Source organism: Calliphora vicina, chromosome 3 (assembly GCF_958450345.1).
Source record: "Calliphora vicina chromosome 3, idCalVici1.1, whole genome shotgun sequence".
NCBI lineage: Eukaryota > Metazoa > Arthropoda > Insecta > Diptera > Calliphoridae > Calliphora > Calliphora vicina.
In genome coordinates this window covers 12447510-12469781 of record NC_088782.1, presented here as the reverse complement: position 1 = coordinate 12469781, position 22272 = coordinate 12447510, and the positions used below count along the sequence as shown (strand labels likewise).

Genomic DNA, 22272 nt, shown 5'->3' with positions numbered 1-22272 from the left:
TTTCAGAAATCAAAAGCATGATAAAGAATATTCGTTTTTGGATTGTTTTAGATTTTGATTAATTTAATAGTTTCGTTTAGTTATGTTAAAAGACTCATTTCAAAAAATGTAAATACAAAAACAGTTTAATGACATGTAAATTAAATACGTACGTCAGTTGTTATACATACTCACTAATCATGTTTATTGGATGTTCAAAAAATGTCTAATTTTAATTTGAAATTTGTATTTGAATTTTAAAGTGCAAAAAAAGGAATTTCGGTTAATCGGTTAATCGACACAAATTAATCGGTTTATTTGTTATTTGAAAATCTGCAATTTTAAATTATTCGAACAGTTAACCGTCCAAAATTAATCGGTTAAGCGATTAACGGTTAATCGATTGAATACCCTAATAGATACATTATATAAAACCTATTTCAGTCACAGTGTTTAGTAATCTAACCACCATATTACTTACGTTATTTATCAAACAGTATAGTATAGTGTTGTGTAAAATATTACTTTGTTAGCACAAGCAAACTAAAGAACACTAAATAACAAAGTAACATGGAATTTGATGAACAATAAACACTATGGCCTTTTTTATTGAATACGGAAAACCCAGTTAGGAAAACTGCGGTTTACAATATTTTCAAATTAATATATTAATCTAACCAGAGCAACCTGATGGCAAAGTTTTGCCAAAAAATTTAAAAGATGACTTAAAAAAAATTTAATTGTTTAGCAAATGTTACTAAAAATTGTTTAAAGACTCTAGAAAAGGTGGTTAATAAAGTGACCACTAAACTTGAAAGAGTTAAGTGAAAAGAGCTTTATTTTAATCCTTAAATGTCCTTTTTGAAAGGAGTTTTTTTGATTTTCTCGAAAAAAGGGCAAAATTTACCTCTACAGAGAGGAGCTGGAGGATTAAAATCATCCACATAAAATTCCATATTATAAGTCTGACAATAAGAATTCTCTCAGACATTAACTTACAAAATTGTTCGATCAAAAAATTAAAACTTTGACCAACTGTAAAAAAAAAACTCAGACCAGCTGGACTATAGAAAATAGTCCAGCTGGTCTGAGAAAAAACAAAATCAACTAGATGAAAAAAAAAAGAATTTGTTTGAAATGTATCTGCCAAACAACTATTTAAAAAAAAAATATTATTTTTTGTGACCTTTGACCTCTAACATCACGAGTAGCGTGCACGTGATTTATGGTGACTTTTAGCTCCTTATTTAGAACATAAATATTAAGGTCTATGCCAATTTAACTTAAATTGTTTATATTTAAATTAAATGGTTTTATTTAATTTTAACTTTTTTAGTGAGCTTATTTATATGAAATTTAAAACTACTGCTGGGTTATCTATATTATCTAGTACATATTGTATTATGTTTGATAATATTCCACATGAAAAGTTGTTCTCATTTTTCACAAATTTAATTTGAAATCTTTTATGTTTTTTTTTTGGAACATTTTGATGATGAAGTAAGTTGTGGTCAAATTAAATTTGTAATCATAGCGGAAAAAAATCATGATTTAAGTTTTTTAAAATCAAGATATAATAGACACTGTGAGATTGGATTAACTTTAGATGTTGTTAATGTCAATAAATAAAATAAGAAAAATCATAGGAAACATATTTGAATTTTCAATATATAGAAAATCGAGAACATTGGCAAAATACATATTGATTTGGAAATATTTTTTTAAATTCTGTGAATTAAAAAAATTAAGACATACAACGCTATGACACCGATTGTGAATTGGGCAAATGTATGTATATAACCAGCAAGCTTTCGGCAAAGTAAAGCTTAGATCCTCCTCTTTGACTCCTCTCATAGGTCTCACTGTGAGAAACATAAACTTTATTATTTCCTCCTCAATTAAGATGGTCCCACTGTACAATATATGTGTGTGAATAACACTCTTTTGTTTTTCATCTTTTTTCCTGTCCATCAAATTTCATTTTCGGTTGCTTTGCTAAAATAACATGTTTGTTTAATGTTTCCTGCGAAAATTCCTTCAATAATGGTTAAATATTGGTATGATTTTATTTTCTGAGAATTATATCGATGTTCATTTGCACATGTATGGCATGTAGTTTAATGGAAAACGAGTAAAATAAATTATTAGCAAGAGGAAATATATTGGTATCATAAGAAAAAACATGATTGTGGTGATCATAATAGAACAACGTCATATTATTATTGGATTATATGGTTGCTGTCAAATTATATTATGTTTCGTATATGACCATAAGGTTACTAATGCGTAGCATCATAAAATATCATAATATGATCCTTATTAATCAATTTAATACCTTGTCATAATTGTTTGTTTGTTGGTAATCATAATATAAGCATGTGTATTCATATTATGGTTCAGCGACCATATCATAAGAGTAGCACAACTTTAATTTAATTGTGTCCAACCATAGTATGATTTTACCTCAACCATAATAATAGGCTATTATATGTAACTGATAGGATCAAATAATGGTTGCAGTAAAATCATTTTATGATTTCAGCTCAATAATAATGGAATTATTTATATGATTTTTATGGCATGACCATATTATGATGGAGTATTTGTGATCGTGTCATAGTTATAAATTATTATTTTTCTTAATTATCATAATTTAATTGTGGCAATACGTTTTCCATTTAATGTTTATTAAAATTGATACCAATGAAATATGTGTAAAAATGAAATCCTTAATTTTGACATTTAAGACAACAAATCTTTCTAACTACGAAAATTACAAGAAATATTATTCGTATCGAATACAGTAGTTTAATTCGGTTAATTGATCACCGCATAATTGATTTACCCGTTTAATTGATCAAGAAGAAATGCAGTTTCGTTTAATTGCGTTACTCTCTTAACTCTTTCAGCCACGCTTATTTGTGTTTAAAATCAAAACAATTGCATTTTTACTTTAATTAAGGTTAGTTTATTATAAAAAGTAAGAAAAAAAAGCAAAACATAAGAAACCACCCCATTCCAAGATCTTTTGTGGAGTAGGGTGGTTAGTTTACTAACCACCGTGGCGGTTGGCATTAAAAATAATTATGATAATAATTTTCGTTCCGTAAAAATTTTTGGGAAATCGAAAATTTTTGACAAAATTTTCTTTGACCAAACAAACGAAATAGCAAAGTAGCACTCAATCACTCTGATCAAAGTGATCATTTTTTCAGGCTCATATCTTTTTACCTTTTTCCCCTGTTCAGGTCCATAGGTAGCAAACCGTTAAAAATTCAAGGAAACAATCAACTACAGAAATGTACCTAAGATCTCAATAAACAACTTTCTAGAACATATGAACTTCCTAGGAATGATTCTTAACACCGTTTAGGTAAGTCAATATAAGTTAGTAAGAAAAAACTAAAGGAATTAAGTGTTTTGCGCAATAAACTATTAAATTATTATAAAATAAAGTATACTTTTAGGCAGCTTAAAAAAATTATTTATTTCGATTTTTTTAAGTTTTTTTGCTATTTTGATCTTGAAAATTATGTTTTTTGATGATGATTTTAAATGTTCACAATTTTTGTTCTTTATGACAAGGGCTATTATAACTGTGCTTCAGAGAGTAAATAAAAATTCCGAACTGTTTGCAAGATATGAGCCTGAGAAAAATTATAACCTTTTTGCAAAAATGACACAGAGGCCCCAAATCTTTGGGAGCCCATAAAAAAAGTGCATGACTTTGAGCAAAACTGGGAGACACGGGTCTTTTTTTGTCCGTATATGGTTATATTTCCATGACTCAAAAAATTACACACAGTGCTATTGAATGCGTGAAAGTCTCTTCAAAAAAACTGCGGTTTACAATATTTTCAAATTAATATATTTATCTAACCAGAGCACCCTGACGGCAAATTTTTGCAAAAAACATAAACGATGACTTCAGAAAATATAATTGTTTAGCAAAATGCCAATAGATGCCAATAAATAAAGTTTTAAAGACTATAGAAAAGGTGGTTAGTAAAATGACCACCAGAGTTAATAGATTTATAAATTGTAAACCCATTTTAAAAACTAAAGCATTCTATTCAAATAAAGTATTTTGAATAAATCTAAAGCATTTATATTATAACATAACGAAATGACAAATCAATATACCCCTATTTTTTTTTGATGCTGGGTATAAAAACTATTGTAAAAAGGTATTTTTCATTTTTATTTCTTGTAAGGTTGACTGTTCTGTAAAAAAGAAAACCATTTTTAATAATGTCAAGTTTTGGCTTTATGACCAAATATAAAATATAAAAACAAAAAATTCCAATACAAGACAAAAAAACATCCAAGGATTTGTCTAAGAAACAATTTTCCAATAACATAATGATAGAAAATCTCTGGTGGTGTTTTCTTATAAGTATAAGTATAAATATTTGTATATTTTGGTTTAAAACAAAACATCAAAGATAAGTAATACAACAACAAATTTAAAATAAAATAAATATTTTTTTTGGAAAATAAATATGCAATACATCGAATGTGCTAGTATTTATTTAGCTAGTATTTGAAATAAGTAAATAAATAACTACAAAATATTTTAAATTTACATACAAAACAAACTCATACTAATATTTACTATATAGAAATACTATGTAAATGTTCTTTTAACTCCTAGGGAAGCAAAAATTTACCCAAAAACAAATATTTAAGGAATTTATGTTTTTCATAGTTTTTTTTATTCGAAAACTTGCAAATTGCTACTCTTTTGTGTGTCAAACCAAATACTTGCCTGAAAAAAGACTTCCATAGTTTTTGAGCTGGCATTTTTGGCCGCCTCATGTATGGGATAATAGCCATTGTTGCAGGGTTTACGAGGACATGCACCAAATTCAGTTATCTATAATAAAAAAATATTGTTCAACAAATACAAAAAGAAAGAAAAAAATAAATAATAAATGAATCACTAAATCAACTTTTATAGAAGTTAAATATTTTCATATATATTTTTAAAATTTACATTTACACATATTTATATAACATTCCACACATAAATACATAGTACATATTTTAGGTTGTGTTTATATAATAAATAAATATTTCATATCAAGGGTAAGTATTTACATTTATGAAATTTTTAAAATTATAAAGTTAAAATAAAATCCAAACAAGCAAACATAAACAAATAAATAATTGACTGCTATAAAGGAAAGCTAAAACTAAATGTTTTTAAATTAGTAAATAAAATTCAAAAATTAGTTTATTTTGTTTATTGATTGTGGGTAATTAATTCAATTAATTAACATTTAATGTGTTGTTACAATTGAATTTCCCAGCTAAAAATTTTACCGATAGTTCATAAAAAAGAATATTAACGTATTTAGCGATTCCCGAAAACATAAAAAGCAAAATCCAATTATGTTAATTCCCACGATCTTGGGGATCAATTTCGATGACCGAAACTAGAGAGAACACGACCATAAAATATCTCATGCATTAATTGAATTGTTTCACGGACTGCCTGACATGTCTCCGAGTTGTTGAAACCACATGTCGCCCACTTCAATAATGCCTCCAGCTAATAAATCTGTATATAGCGGCTATATTGACATATGGATGTGTCAGAAGCTAAAAAGCCTAACTCCACTTTTCGAAAATTTCTCAATTTTGTTATAAATATTACTATCTAATTAGATGGTTTGTAAAGAAAAAAAATTCAAAAATTCCGGCTAAAACTCGGAAATTCTTTTTTTTGTGTGTCCAGTCAACTGTAATAAAAAAAAGCTCCCTAAAGTATGCAGTACAAGTTTAGATATTTTATTTGCAAATAAATAAGAACAGTCTGGTGTGCGTGCGTTGGAGAAACTTGAAGAACTAACATTAGTAACTGCTACCGGGCGAAGCCGGGGCTATCAACTAGTATGTATATAAAAATTAAATGGTCCATGTATGTAATGGCATCACGTGAGAACGGCTGGAGCGATTTGGCTGATTTTATTTTATTCGATTCGAAATTTTCAGGAGATGGTTTGGAAAAAATTTAGTCCAGACAACTGCAATAAAAAAAGCTCCCTAAAGTATGCAGTACAAATTTAGATATTTTATTTGCTCATAAATAAGAACAGGCAGTTGTATGTGGGATAAACTTGAAGAACTAACATTAGTAAATTCTACTACCGGGCGAAGCCGGGGCGGTCAACTAGTTAGACCTTTTAGCTTCTGACACATCCATACACAGAGAAAACTGATTCGTGATAGCTACCGAATTTGTTGCCAATCGAATGATTCTATCTTAGTGACCGAATTTTACAGTTGTGGCTACAATATTTTGGAAGGGGTAACTAAAGTTTGGTTGCCTCAACTGAAATTCTTCTTTATCAACTGACTTTCTGTTGTTAGAACTGAAAAATTCTATGTGTGTAACCGAATCATTCGATTGGCAACAAATTCGGTTGTTATCACGAATCTGTTTTCTCTGTGTATGTATCAAACATCGATATACCCTTTCATGATGAAAAAGTATAAATACTGACACAGTAAAGCAGTGGTCGGCACTTATATGTAACAGGAGCAGGACGGAGATGTACACATTTTTAAAATGGAAACAAAGTGGTGTGCTTGTCCATCAAAAACACATTCAGGAAATTCGTTTTACAATACATTTACTAAAGTGGCATGTTTTGTTTGTTTGCCGATCACTGATTTAAACACACTACTTGCTAAAGAAAATGTTTGTTGAAAGTTTTGTATGTTTAAAAACTGTGGTGACCTTTCCAAAAGTTAGACAAGAAATTATGATGGATTATATTTACTTTAAACATAAATCTAATAAAATATACAAGGTCGTGTGTATTTCTTTCAATCATAAATAAATATTAGCTAAAATGTAACAAAATTTCATTGTTTCTCTTACCAACACAAATTTATATATTTTTTGCGCTAAAATATTTATTAAAGTAAAAAAGTTTAGATCATAAACCATATGAACGTGTAAATATAATAAATCACTTTTTTCATTTTCCATCAAAGACTACACCGTTTACACCAATAAGTTTTTCAGTGATATCCAATTTTATTTTAAAAGAAAAAAACGAAATAGTTACAATAATATGAGAAAATTTTAAAATTTCTGATAAATTTATATTTCCGGATTTCTTAATAGTATTTAAGATTTTTTAAATTCAACTTCAGAATTTTCCATATATAATATTGCAGAATAATCATTTGGAAATTTGGAAAAATTCGAAAAATCTGAAATTCAGAAATACATGCAAACTAAAGACATGGTTGTGGTGACCACAATCAAACTGTATCATATTAAGACTGGATTTTAAGATTGCTGTCGAATAATATTATGATTAGTACATGACCATATTACTAATGTGTACAATCATTAAATATCATAATATGATCCTAAACAGACCATAATTCATAATCATTTTTTTCAAGTTATCAAAATTGAGTTGTTATTCTAAGCAAATATTTATTAGTGAAACCAAATTATTATTCAAATAAAAAATGTATTTAACAATAAAGTTGTTTGCAACCAACTATTATGATTACGTAGAACATAGTATATTTGCTGCAATCATATATTTTCTCTGCGTGTACAATTGCAAATTTCTGAAATACAATTGCAGAGTTGTGGAACACTTATTTTTGGAAATAGTGTTGAACATTTTACCCAAATATTTAGCCATTTAATGTTAGAAAATCATGCCTATAGCTATATAAAATGAGGAGTAAATTGTTTAATCAAATTCATGCTATTTTGTTTCAGGAGGGAAAATAAATGAAAAATATTTTTGATAAAAAACAAATTAAACAATACAACTTTAATGCATATTCATTAACTGATGTGGTTAATTTTATTTATTAGTGCTATAATAATTATTTATACAAACATTCTAATGTCATTTTTATGAAGTATACATGAAACAGTGGGGCCGATTGAAACACAAGTGAAATTTCTAAATTGCTAATATTAACGGAACAAAATTTGTTTATTAGTATTACAACATTAACTGTTGAAGCTGCTAAAATTAAATTAAAGCTGCTAAAAGCTCTAGAAATAGATAATTCATGAAACTACTATAAGATGGCCCTGTGTGTATAAATGGTAACAGAGATTGAGTGTATTGCAGGCGCTGTTAGACTTAACATCAACTGTATTCTTGTACATTATAACGTGTGTTTTTTTTAAAGTGTGTGACTATTTAAGTTGTTGTGTAAATTTAAATAAAGAGTTGTTACATTTTTAAACTACTAAACTGCTTTTATTTGTAATCAAAACAATTAGGTTTATTTCAAGGAAATAAACCACCGTTTTTAAAAGGTAAAACGTAACAATATCTATAGAAACAGTTCAATTCGATTGATAAATGGCCGAGACATAACCGAAAGTCTGGAATAAAAGACAATTTTTCAACAAAATTTTGTAAATTTTTTCTTGACTTTGTGTTGGTTTGCATTGAAAAAGTAACAACAACATAATCTAGCAGTGATCGGCACTCATAGCTACCAAGGGCCAAACTTATTAAAAAAATTCAAGAGAGGGCGAGGTTTGTGAGTATCCTGAAGGTTAGATATAAGCATTATGTTCAAGTATTTGATATTATTGAAAACTTAAGAACTTCCGATCAATTTTCAGAATGATATGTATCAGAAAAACTTGAAATTTCATAATTAAAATTCGATTTAGTGTAAAATTCGAACGGATTAATATATAGTAATAAAATTTTAAGCTTATATAGATCGAAAGATCTTTTAATGAGTTGGTTGATAACTTTTGTTATTGTCTTCACTTAAATTCCAAAATTCCTAAAACGGGAAAAATATATTCCAAAAATTTAATTTTTTCATAAAAGAGGCCGATATTTAGCTTGTGATATCCTATAGTGTATTTTAGAAATTTTTAGATAAATCTGAAATATTTCTTAAAAATTTTCAAAGTTTGTAGAGTGTTGAGGGGGGCTCTGTTCCCTTAAATGTGCCTATTTTTATTTTACACGCGTTTACGTTAAGTATTCTTTCAAAAACATAAACAAAATATATATGTATGTGCCCAAAGAAAAATTTTGTCTAAAAGAGTTTTAATATGAAGACCTTTTTGGAAAACTTAAAAATTGGAATTATTGTGTGTTGTCCTCACATGTTAGCGTAGTAGATATTTTCAAATACTATGTTAACAAATTTAATGACATTTCAAAAACAACCGAACTTTTGGTAAATACAGCACTTTTATATCTGTTTTTTTGTTCAAACGTCCCCACTGTGTGAGATCAAACATAGATATGTCTGCTATCACATGGCGTACACTCATAAAACTGACATTATTTCCACTTTTATGTTTTGTTTCCTATTTTGGGGGGTTGCTTCATTCTTTTCATTCTTTTTTTTTTTTTGTTCATTATCATTATCATCAACATAATCATTATATTATCATTATGATAAACACAAAAACATAAAATAAAATTTAATATAATTTGTTTTTATCTTCTTTTTTTGTGCCGATTGTTTTTTTTTTTTTGAAAATAAAACAAAATAAATAAATAAAAATATTTGCAAATTAATGTTTAATATAGGAAACTAATTATAATACCGTCTTGCATACCAAGATTCTGGCACACTCCTCGTGATCATATATGGCGGCCAAATGTAAGGCGGTACGTCCATGTTCTCCTCCCTGTTGTATGTCAATGTTATTACGATATTTGCCCATCACTCTTAACGATTTGACTTTGTTCAGTTCGGTAGCTAAGTGTACGGGAGCCTGTTTCTTTTCATTGAGTATGCTGGTGTCAACGGGTCTGAAATTAGAGAGAGAGATAAAAAGAAAATTAAAATAATATACATATGTATATTATAATTCTAATTTATTTATTTCCAGAGCTTTCTGAAACTCCTCGAAGGCCTAGCAAAGTTAAAATTCATCATACTAATAATACTAAAAGATCCTTTAGATCAGTGTATGGCACTCACAGGAGCCGAACGTGACAGACTATTTAGATGTGCATAACACTTATTAAAATTATCAGCCATCCAGCCGAATGAACATCGTTAAATTAACTCAGAGAGTGATTTCGAGTCGATCGGTATACTTTACTCATATTGGAAAGATTAGGGGCCTCGGTATCATTTTTGAAATAAGGGATCATTTCTCAAGCTCATAACTTACAAAATTTTGATACTCTCTGAGGCAAAAAACTTTATCTTCCTGTTCAGCTCCATAGGTGGCAAACGGTTCAAAATTCAAGGAAACAATCAACTTCAAAAATGTACCCAAGATCTCAATAAACAACTTTCTAGAACATATGAAGTTCCTAGGATAGATTCTTAACAACGTTTAGGTAGGTCAATATAAGGAATCGTATAACTGTTTTGGGTCATAAACAATTAAATTATTATAAACTAAAGCATACTTTTAGGCATCTTTAAAACAATTATTTCTAAATTTATTTCGAATTTTTTAAAGTTTTTTGCGATTTTGATCTTGAAGATGAAGTTTTTTGTCTTTATGACAAGGGCTACAACTTTGGCTCAAATAGTAAAACAAAAATTCCGAACTGTTTGCAAGATATGAGCCTGAGAAAATGATTACTATTTTCAAAAATGACACCGAGGCCCCAAATCTTTTGGAACCCATAAACAAATGCATTACTTTGGCCAAATCTGGGAGACATGGTTCTGTTTTTTTGGTCATTTCTTCAAATAAATATATTGTAATACATTTTTTAATATGATATGTTCTTTTTGTTGTTATTGTAACACCAGTTGTTGCTGAGTAGACAGTCCTTGGTCGTGAGAACTCGGGTCATTACGGTGCATAGCTCCGGCTGTCGTGCGAATGTTCTGTTTCTGCCAACCACTGCCTTAGAAGTAACATTGATACTGTAACTTTATGTTTGTATATGTTTATATTACTATAAGACAGCTTATCATATACTTAAGTTTCTTAAATAAATGCAACCAAGTGTAAAACATCTTTACTCTACTCCTTGACAATTTTTCTTTAAAACCCTCAGTATTCAGAACACTTTTGCACTTGTCAAAAAAAAAATGAGAAAAGAAAAATAAATCACTTCATTTATTCAACCTGTTTAAACATTCATACAGTTTATCACTGTTTTCTCGCAGAAAAAAAAATTGGAATACATTTAAAAAGGGAGTGACAGAAAAAAAGAAGTAAAATTGAGTGTGTGGTTGGGTCAGGAAAACACCAGCAAATTGGCAATTTAATTTGCACTCACAATGAAGAACAAGCAGTGGCCATTTAAAAGTGACACTTTTAAAGTAGTTACAACGAATAAGGGTGGCCACAAATGGTGGTTTTAAATGGCAGAATAATGAATACTAGCTTCATTTTAAAGAGATACCCCATGCCAACTGTGACCAGTAGTAACAAACACATCTAATAACAATTGTAAAGTAAAGCCAAACAAAAAAATATATACTTACACTGATAGTAAAAAGTCCAAGGCCTCATATGAATCACACTCAACGGCCATGTGTAACGGTGTATTGCCAGCATTATCCCTGATATTGAAATCTAGGCAAACAACAGAAAGACAACAATAACAATTTGAAGAAATTTCTAAAATATGTGAATTTAAATTTGCATTTCTGTTATAATACTCCGGAATAAATAATTACCACAATTTTGATCTCTCATATAACGTAAAATATTAACCCGGTTACGGGCTGCCGCCTGATGTGCAGCCGTACGTCCTTTGCCATCTTGTAGAGATAAACGTGTATTATCGGCTTGATATAAACGTTTGAAATCGTCTAGATTTCCAGCTTCAGCTGCCTGAAAATAGATAAAGAATTTTTTTTTTTTAAATAATTATTCGTGTAATATGATTTTGTGTTAAATTTAATTAATATGCGAAACTGTTTTAAAAAATTTTATTTAAGACATTAAAAAATTCTTGTGTAGAGGTCTAACAAAACTGTATTGGACAGAAATTTAAAATTATGATATGTTAGTTACCAATAAAAACAATCTGAAATTAAAGTGGATTTAGCTTTTATTTTGAAACATTTGTACAATATAAATTTTCCCATCTCTCTGGTAACATATGGATTCCGAGCCTAAAGAGCTGGTCATATTTTGAGGCCAAGATCGAATCAAGCCAAAATCGGATACTCTATTGCAAAGTGAAGCATATCCCGAAGAGAGCGTTCTGCATCGATCGAAACAAATAGCAGTTGAATCTGACACGGTGTGGACTATAAAGCAGGTGAAGCAAAACTTCCCAACCACTTCATTCTATTTAAAAGGTATTGCAATATGTGATGAAATATAAAGGTTTAATGTACATTTGTTGGTCAATGCTCGCTTCAAACGAATCAGTTTCATTCGGTACAGGTTCTCTGTGATGCTTTGATCAGGTTTCAGCAGCTCATAACATATAAGACCTTTTTGCTCCAACCAAATACAGATAATTACCTTAGATATTCGGCTTTGGTGTCGATTCGGCTGGTTGGCCGGGCTTCACGTACGATCTCTTACGCTTCGGTTTATCGTAATGAATCCATTTTTCATCGCAAGTAATGATTCGATACAAAAATTGTTTTCTTTTATAGCGTTCAATGCTTTTGGATGAATGCTGCTGCTCTCAAACGTTTTGAAATTACTGTTTGAGTAGCTCACAATGATTTTGCAACAATCTTCATGGAGAAATGCCTGCAATTCTTGGTCTTCAAACTTTTTTGGCTGGCAGCCGGCAATCCGCCGCCGCCGACCTTTTTTGGAGTTAGCCGCCGCCGTGAAATTTAGTCGGCGCAGGTCTCTGATATAGCGTTCCACAATACGTGCAAATTACAAAATTGTTTTATCAAAATGGATGTTCTGTTCAGGCAACGCTTCGCCTATTTTAAGGTGAGACCTATCTCTGGATAAATGCAAAATTGTTGAATTTGGGTCGATACCAAGCCACATGAGATTCAAGAGTGTCTAATGCATCCTGAAAAAGTCATTGTTTGGTGTGGCTTGCGGCGTAATCGGACTATATTTCTTTGAGAACGACATTGGTCAGGCTATTGCCGTCGACGGCGAACGCTATAGGTCGATGAATACCAACTTATTTTGTCCTGAATTGGATGATATGAACACCAACGATATGTGGTTTTAGCACGACGGCGCTTGGTGCCACATTTGACATCTCACGTGGAGGTGATGTGAACTAACCATTTAATTTTAGTAGAATAGAACTTTTGAGGGTCATATATACCTTGGTACCTGTCTGGACCCAAAATATTAGAGCCCAAATTACAACAGCCATTCCAATTAGAGATTCACGGCCAGACAATTGAAGAAAGCTAACAATTAGTGCTAACGATGATAGACCAGGCTTTGGCTGACATAAAGGCTTCATCCAGCTTCATTATATGTCAAACCATATCAAGCCACATAAACCAAGTCCCGGAAAAATCATTAGATAATACTATGCATATGAATTTGGATTATCACCGCTACATACAAGAATAAGATTCATGGAACAAATACAAAAATCAGTTATGATTTGGATTTTGGATCTACAGGATCAATAAAAAACAACGACACCAATAGCAGTTAAGAAGTTTAAAAAAGAAACATGTTCAGGCAGAATTTCTCAAATATGGGTGATTATAGATAACCAAACCAATTATCAGGGAATACGAATGATGGGAACACAGCATCAAATATCCATGGAGAAATATGTCTGCAAAAGTTCACAAAATTCTTTATCATGGAGTACCACTTGGAGAATTATCAGAGGAAGCCCATGAAAAAAGGAATAAAGATTACAGATTTTATAGAGAACACAATACCAGAAAAAAATCACGAATTCTACAAATGAAGATATATTTAATATATTACTGGCAACGTCAGATCCGCATATCTTTAGTATTCGAAGTCAATGGAAAGTAGAACATCGGGATTTAGATGAAGAAGCAAAATTTTCCAAATTTAAAAATTTCAAGTTTTTCATTTAAACATTTATCATTTCGTTTAATAAAATCAAAATATTAGTCCAGTCAAATCCCTTATTATTATAACCCCCTTACATAGTTACAAATATTAAGCTAATTTAGTTTAGTTACATTTCCAATTAGTACAGGATATTATGGCAAATTTCTTGAAACATCTGCCATATCGTTTTGCAAAATAAGGCCCGTTTTTGTCGTATTGGGAAATTGAAAGCTACTTTTTATATATTAATTTTTTCCTCTACTAGTTTGTTGAACTTTATGTTTTTTTTTTCATTTGTTTGTGTAAACCGAACAAAAAAGAACTCTAAAGCTTCTTAAATAAATATGATGAAAGGTAACTGTGTTGCCACAGTGATAGTGGTAAGTAAGCAGCCACTTGTTTATTTATTTTGTGGCCAAAGTATCTTGCCACAAAATAATATCTGTCATGTAAGATTTAGTGTTTGACTTGATTCCATACATGGCATAAATTTAATTTTGAAAACATGTACACAATTATGTTAATAAATTCATAAGAAAAATATTACAACCAAAATAATATTATGCTCTCCTTTGTGTTAAGAACTTTCTTGGAATAAATAATGAATTTCAAATAAGAAATCATAATAGATAACAATTTCACGTGTTCACAGAAATTAAAGAAAAATTCAGACAATTTAAAAATTATTCTAACTGTTGTCAAATTATTTCTTATTTTTGTAAATTTTATTAAGAATTCAATTAAATTTAGAAAGATTATCTCGAACAGTAACGACTATACTTTTCGGGATATTACAAAAAAGCTCTTCAGAATCGGTAGCTTTTTTTTTATTTATTAAACAGTTGTTAAAGTTTTGAGCGATTTATTATGAAATTATAGATATTCAATCAATATGTTATCAACATGTTTTAATTAAAGGATCAATACACTTCTTTCAATTAATTTACAATCAACTGCACTGGCTAACCTAACTGTCCCAAGTAGTCAATAATACAATACAGCCTACAAGAAATATTAAAATCATTGACCTTTTTTCAACAAAAAAGTATTGAATATCACAAAAAGAATGTTTTAATAAATATCATTTGTACACACAATAATTTTACATTTATCACAAATTAATTTATTAATTATATATCTCTAACCGACTGAAAGAAGTTTCAAATTCATATTAAAGCTAATCCAAACTTAAAGCAAATAGTTGTTCTGTCAACTGTTATGTCAAATTAATGACTGCTTTATGTATTAATAATCTTATTTCAAAGGAAAATCTTACAATAAAAACTTATGCAACAAAATAGTTAAACCAATTGTTTTCAATTACCCACACTTTTCTTGTATTTATTGAACATTAATTATATATTTCTTATGTAATAATCCCACAATGAATTGTTGATTATTCTAATAATGGTTATGACATTGTCTAACTAGACGTATGATTGATATCTATATATCGTTAGCTTAAGCTTTGTTTAGTCGGTTGTAACTAGAGTTTTTCTTTTCCCGCACTTTTTCATTTCCCGGGAAATCGGGATTCATTTTGAAATTTCCCGGGAAATCCCGCGTAGAACAAATTATTCAAGTTAAGTAATGTAGACTTCGTTAAAAATCTAAAAAATGTCTTTGGTTTTAAAATGTAATTGGATACAAATAAAAAAATTCAATAAAAAATTAATATAAAGAGATAAACTGACTCGATTTCTAATTTTGGTTATTTACAAACCTGTCAGCATTTGTCATTAGTATCAGAATACCTTTCACCATGAGTGGTCAGGGTATATACATATATTATATATGTTTGTCATTCCGTTGGTAATTTCTACATTTTTCATTTGCGATCCCACAATGTATATATTCTGGATCGTTATAGATACCGAAGTCGTCTGTATGTTGAAATCAACTTTCCGTAGTCCCCAAATAACAAACATGATTGATACATCAATATATCATGAATTCTCCCGGCTCGGTTGCTATTTAAAATCGAGGAAATTGGCCCACAAATGGCAGAGATATAAGGAAAAAACCGCGACAACCACCATCTTTTTTAGCCTATTTTGATCTATATCTGGATTACTAATTCATTAATATGGATATCTAATGATAGATATTTCAAAGTCCTTTGCAACGATGTACTATAGTAAGTTGGACCTATAATGGGTCAAAATCGGGAAAAATATTTTTTAACCCGAATTATTTTTAACAAACAAATCTTTGTCATAAATTTTTTTCACTAATAAATTTAAAAAAAAATTTAAAAAAAAAATTGTAAAACAAACTACAAAAATAATTCCACTTTCGATCGGAATAGAATTCTGTGACAGCCGTGAACATTCATGAATTTTTGGAATATTTTGAATAATGAACTTGTTATTTGTCTATTTGGGTTAAATCTTTTTTTCTTGTACAAACCTTCTTCATTTGTTTTGGAAAGTCAATTTCCCGTCTCGCGAATTCCTTTGAAAAACTCTAGCTGTAACATCTAACAAAATTTTCAGATAAATGTCTTACAATCGTTTGAACTTACAATTTGTTATTGGCAGTAATCTCAGATTAAGCTGTGTTAAATAGAATGCTTGAACGCTATAAAACAAATCATTTTTCTACCGTATCATTACTTGCGATGAAAAATGGATCCATTATAATAACCTGAAGAGTAAAATATCACTAAAGTCAAATAGCCATGGCGCTAAAGTAATTCTCTGTATTTGATGGGAGCAAATCTATTAACTGACTAGGCCATCACAGGGATTATATGCCGAACGCAAGGAATTCGTTTGAAGAGAGCATTGGCTGAAAAACGTCCAGAATATGCGGACAGACAAGGCCAGAAACCGTAATATTCCCTATTTAGAATGTAGTGGTTGGGTGGGGTAAGGTCTGGACTATAAAGCATGGGAGGCAACCATGCTTTATAGTCCAGACCGTGACCCGTCCTACTACTATTTGTTTCGATCGATGAAGAAAGCTGTCTCTGGTATACGCTTCACTTTGGAACAGAGTATCCGAAATTGGCTTGTTTCGTTCTTGGTCTCAAGAGATGAGCAGTTCTTTTGGCTCGGAATCCATATGTTGCCAGAAAGATGGGAAAAGGTCATAGCTAACAATGGCCAATACTGTTTGGCTACATTTTTATTGTACAAATGTTTCAAAATATAAGATAATTTTTTTTTAATAAAAATCCTTTATTTTTAAGTCATACACTCAATAATTTTCTTAAATTTTTTTTTATTTCTTTTAAAGGATTTTCTAAGGCTTAACATTCTTAGTTTTTATAAAAAATGTTTTTAGCTTAAAATGTATGGAAAAATAAACATGTTTGTGAAATTTGTATTTTCTGTTTGTCATTTTTTTTACAGCTAAATTGTGGCATGGAGTTGACATGTAACACACACCTACATTCACCGAAATATTTACTGTAATTTCTATCACATAGTTTGTTTTCTTTTTTGTTTTTGCCAACTATCCGTTTGTCCTTGTAAACTATTTTGAGTCTTTTTTGGTTGGTTAAACACAGATATATTTGTTGATACATATACTCCTTTATAAATGCATGTGTTCTGGTCAAATTCGTTGCATTGCCAGACAGTTGTGAATGCTTTCAGTTAACACTTAACGTTTTGCCAAAAACATTAAACCAACTGTCAATAAGAATGAAAAATTTAAGAAGCTATGGATTAAAATACATATATAAAATACAATTTTACTTTGAAATGGCTTTAAATATGTCATATACAAACTTTCCTCTTTGTTTAATATTTTAATAGCAACAATAGTTTGCTTAAAATATTCTTTAAAATATGTTTAAAAGTGTCTTTATTAATCCAGAGAGATGTTGAGAGTTTTATTATCTTGAAAAATTGATACATATTCATTTTCTCAAAGAGGAATGCAATTTAATGCGTTCAAAATGTGTACTTATCCATTATTCTTGTATTTCATGATTTTTTTTTTTCAATATAAAATTATTGTATTTTTTTTTACCAAGTTCTTTTGATAAAAGTTGTTTGCAAATCAAGAGAAAAGACAAAAAATATAAAACTTTTCTAAAGAGTTTAATAATTATCCAGTCTTTTGTGGATTTTCTTGGAAATCACACAATAAAATTTTTTTCTGACCATGTTATGTAATTTAAAATTTTGATTAAATTTTTAAATGAAAATAAAAAATATACTATGTAAATAAATAAAATATTTTTAGTGATATGTCTGCTTTAAATATGAATCAAAGTGTACCAAAGTATACGGGTACCGTGTGAGCTCAGAGAAATGTAAACAAATGAACAATAACATTTTTTTACACATTATTACTTTAACGCATATAATTTTATATTTTTTTAAACACTTTTAGCACACTTTCATTGTTAAAAAGTTTCCATTTTGCACAAATCAAGAAAAAAATATTTTTGGAAATTCTGACACTATTCTAAACTATAGGACAGAGTTACAATTTTTGATATTGAAAATTCATACAAGCTCAAATTTAGAACATATTTATAAAACTCTGTTGCCTGTAGAAAATTTAAAAGTTACCAACACATGTGTAATTTTGTTACTCACACATGTTTAGAGTTAGGTACTTTTTTACTAACCATGTATAGAGTTAGGTACTGTTGTCAAAGAGTTGGACTACTTGTTATACTTTGATATGAATCATAAAATATTAATTAAAAGCATGTGTGCCATCACATATCAACACAGAAATAATTATATTTCAATTCAAAGATTTATCCCATATTGAACTGGTATCCATTATTTCATAATTAAATCAAGTATTCATTTGCTAAAAAACTAAATTTCTTGATATTTTCTATTGAATTTTGAGTTTTGAATTTGATTATTTCGACAATTTGATTATTTCGTAATTGAAAACACATTTTCGTTATTTTTTGAATTTCAAATACAAAAATTATTGAATAGATAATTTTCGTAATTGAAACACAAAAAATAACAAAAATGTGTTTTCAATTACGAAAATTATCTATTCAATAATTTTTGTATTTGAAATTCAACCAATAACGAAAATTGTATATTCAATTGTCAAAATAATCAAATTCAAAACTCAAAATTCAATAGAAAATATCAAGAAATTTTGTTTTTGAACAAATGAATACTTTATTTAATTATGAAATAATTGAAACCTGTTCAATATGTGACAAATATTTGAATTGAAACGGTTTAAGAAATAGTTTTTTTCTGTGAATGAATTTAAGCAATTAATATTAAGATAGCTTAGTGGTTAAATATGTTAAGACCACTTTTTAGTAATATTTATATTTGGATATGAAATCTTCGAAAAAAGTTAAAATACACTGTTTATCATCTCAGTCAAATCGAATTGTGTATAACTTGTCAAATTTATATTAATTTTTAGTTTCTTGGTTTAATTTAAACTTAAGTAATCGTTGTTTTTTTTAAGGAAATATTGGATAATATAAACATTTGTTAGAAAGTTTACTTAAATATCTACTACTGATATTAATAAAATAGGTGAGAGTAATTTTCTTGTTAACAGAATGAAGCTTTAAATTAAATAGTGTTCCTCTAAAGAGCGTCAACTCAAAATTTTTCAATTTTCACTTTTTGCAAGAAATCGATGTGCAGTGGTCATATCTACCCACTGTAAAAATCTGCTATCATTTTCTCTACTCTTTCGTCAAAAAATATAGTTGTATCGGTACAGTTGTTTCATAGTAATGTATTAAAAAAAAATAGTTTTTTGCTTCTACTGAACATTTTTAAATTTTGAGTTGACTCTCTTTAGAGGAACCAGTGCGAAATGTTATTAAGATAATTGCTAAGTCTACAAAGTCTACTGGTATGTTAAGTACGCGGGCGGGTAAATAAGTCCATGACATTTTGAATTTCCCGCCTCTTAACTGTAAGGGAAACACTGCTCCTGTCATCAGGCATCTGTCAGTTGTCTCCTGTCAAGATTTGAATAAGCAGCGTCAATTAATTTGTGTTTGCCAGCCATTGACTGCACATTACCGCGCTAGTTAAGGAGAAAATGGATAAAAGTGAATTTCGTTTGGTCATTAAGCAAAAACATCACTCAAATAAAGACTAGGCTTGCTAAATTCTATAGGAACTCTGCACACGCAGAGAAAAAATATAATTAGGCATGTTTACTGTAACCATTTAAATAGTGTTACAAGATTTTTAACAATATTATAGTCACAGTAACTATTTACATGATTGTGGTAACCATAATATGGTTAATTTATGATTCACATGATTGTATCAACCATATATATGGTTACAGTAAACAAGAATATGTTTGTGACAACCATATTTATGATGAATAATTTTATCATAATATGTTGTTCTCAGATTATGATAAGCCTTAAGCCGAGAGCAACATAATATGATAAGTCTTTCATCATATGAATGGTTGTTACAAACATATACATATTTGTTCACTGTAACCATATATATGGTTGATACAATCATGTGAATCGTAAATTAACCATATTATTGTTACCACAATCATGTAAATGGTTACTGTGACTATAATATTGTTAAAAAACTTGTAACAATATTGAAATGGTTACAGTAACTATGCCCAACTATATTTTTTCTCTGCGTGCAGCATCCATTTCAATGGTAAAAAGGTGTCACGGCCGAACGGAGATAGAAAGTTTGAGAGATTGTGGAAGCCATAGGCATCTCACATGGCTCAGTGGTTTCAACAATTTTTAATGATATGGAATATTTTTTGTTTCCAAATGTCGCGGCGGAAAGAGATTTGACTAAAACGATGAAATCATCTCAGAAAAAATATCTGTTTTGATGACCACGACAAATTATATTTTTTGGAAGGGATAAAAAAAAAACTGGAGAAACGTTGGATAAAGTAAATATAGCTCAAAAGAGACTTTGTTGAAAAATAAAAAAACTGTTTATCCAAAAATTTGTGTTTCATTCAAAAAGTCTTGGGCATATTGACCAAAAAAGCTTGAAGACCAAGAATTGGAGGAATTACTCCATGAAGATTATTTTAATACTCAACAAGAGCTTGCAAAATCACCAAATTATACCTTAAAATAATGTTTTTAAATATCTTTTTTCAAAATTGTTTTTAAAGTTTTTTCCAATTTTTTTTTAATTTTTTTGGAAAAAGAATTTATGACAAAAAAAATTTTTTCATGAAAAAAAAATCGGTTTAAAAAATATTTATCCCGATTTTGACCCGTTGTAGGTCCAACTTACTACAGCCTTATATACATCGTTGCAATGGACTTTGCAATATCTATCATTAGATATCCATATTGTCTATATAAATGACTTAGTAATCCAGATATAGATAAAAAATGGGCCAAAAATCGAGGTTGTAACTGAAGAATTCCCGATATATTGATCGGGATGTAAGTTGATCATGTATGTAAGTTATTTGGGGGCTACGGAAAGTTGATTTCAACATACGGACGGACAGACGGACATGGATATATCGACTTCGCTATTTATAACGATCCTGAATATATATACTTTTACAAACGGAATGAAAAACTTATATATACCAAACTTATATATGACGAAATATATAAAATGAATGCCATCCATATTTTCAAACAAAAAATCATTGATCATGGTGCGGTAACGATCTCCATTGACCGCATCGCGAGCTCCTGCTTCATTTTTGAAGTAATAAGGTCAGATGATGCCACCAGTGTGTAAACTGCACCAAATGTAGGGGTATGTAGGGTCTGTTGTGTATTGATCTCACTCCATATGCGACAGTTTTGTTTATTAACAAAACCCTTCCAAAAAATAACCAAAAATGATCCTCAAAGCTGAACACAATTTTGCGATAAAACTGTCGTCTATTGATGACTGATTTTCAAAGTAAATTTGGATAATTTTCCAGAGTATACTGATCATAAATGTAAAAAAAGTGAGCGCAGCATAACAGTTCGTTTGACAGTTAACTCTTCTGAAAGTTCTATCGCACTTAAAAAACCTCCTTTATTTCTGAGGAAAATCATTTAAATAATTTTGTGGAATAATGATTAATTTTAGCATGATAAATTTGAATCACAATTAATTTGTATTAATTCTATATTTTAGAATTATTCAATAGACATTAAAATTACCTGCATAAAATCATCAATGACTATTTTCGGTACCGGTGTCATGCGTAACATTCGTGTCCACTGTGTTGGCAATTTAAAGGGAGCACTGACCGTCAGTTCAGCACCACGAGCACAGCCGTTTATTAAACAACGTATGGGTCTTACAATAACATCACGTTTTGAAGAGTTTTTCATATTTATCATATGTTATTTTGTTAATATCTTATTCTGTGCAGTTCTATTTTACTGTTTTCTTGTCTATGTTGAATTCGGTACTTCCGTTAGTTTTTAT

The 22272-nt window shown here is 29.4% G+C and overlaps 1 protein-coding gene across 2 annotated transcripts in view; it reads right to left on the bottom strand.

The window, feature by feature from the left end:
- Positions 1–22272, bottom strand: part of TrpA1 (Transient receptor potential cation channel A1) — a 69312-nt gene that overhangs the window by 25064 nt on the left and 21976 nt on the right. The window contains exons 1-5 of one of the 2 annotated variants that reach the window (XM_065505325.1): positions 22002–22203; positions 11608–11764; positions 11413–11503; positions 9569–9764; positions 4748–4855 (exon numbers count right to left, since the gene is read on the bottom strand). In XM_065505325.1, coding sequence (XP_065361397.1) covers positions 4748–4855; positions 9569–9764; positions 11413–11503; positions 11608–11764; positions 22002–22184 — 735 coding nt within the window. In that variant the 5' untranslated portion in view covers positions 22185–22203. Of the gene's footprint in view, positions 1–4747; positions 4856–9568; positions 9765–11412; positions 11504–11607; positions 11765–22001; positions 22204–22272 lie in introns of those variants that run through there. The other variant, XM_065505326.1, reaches the window with a different exon arrangement.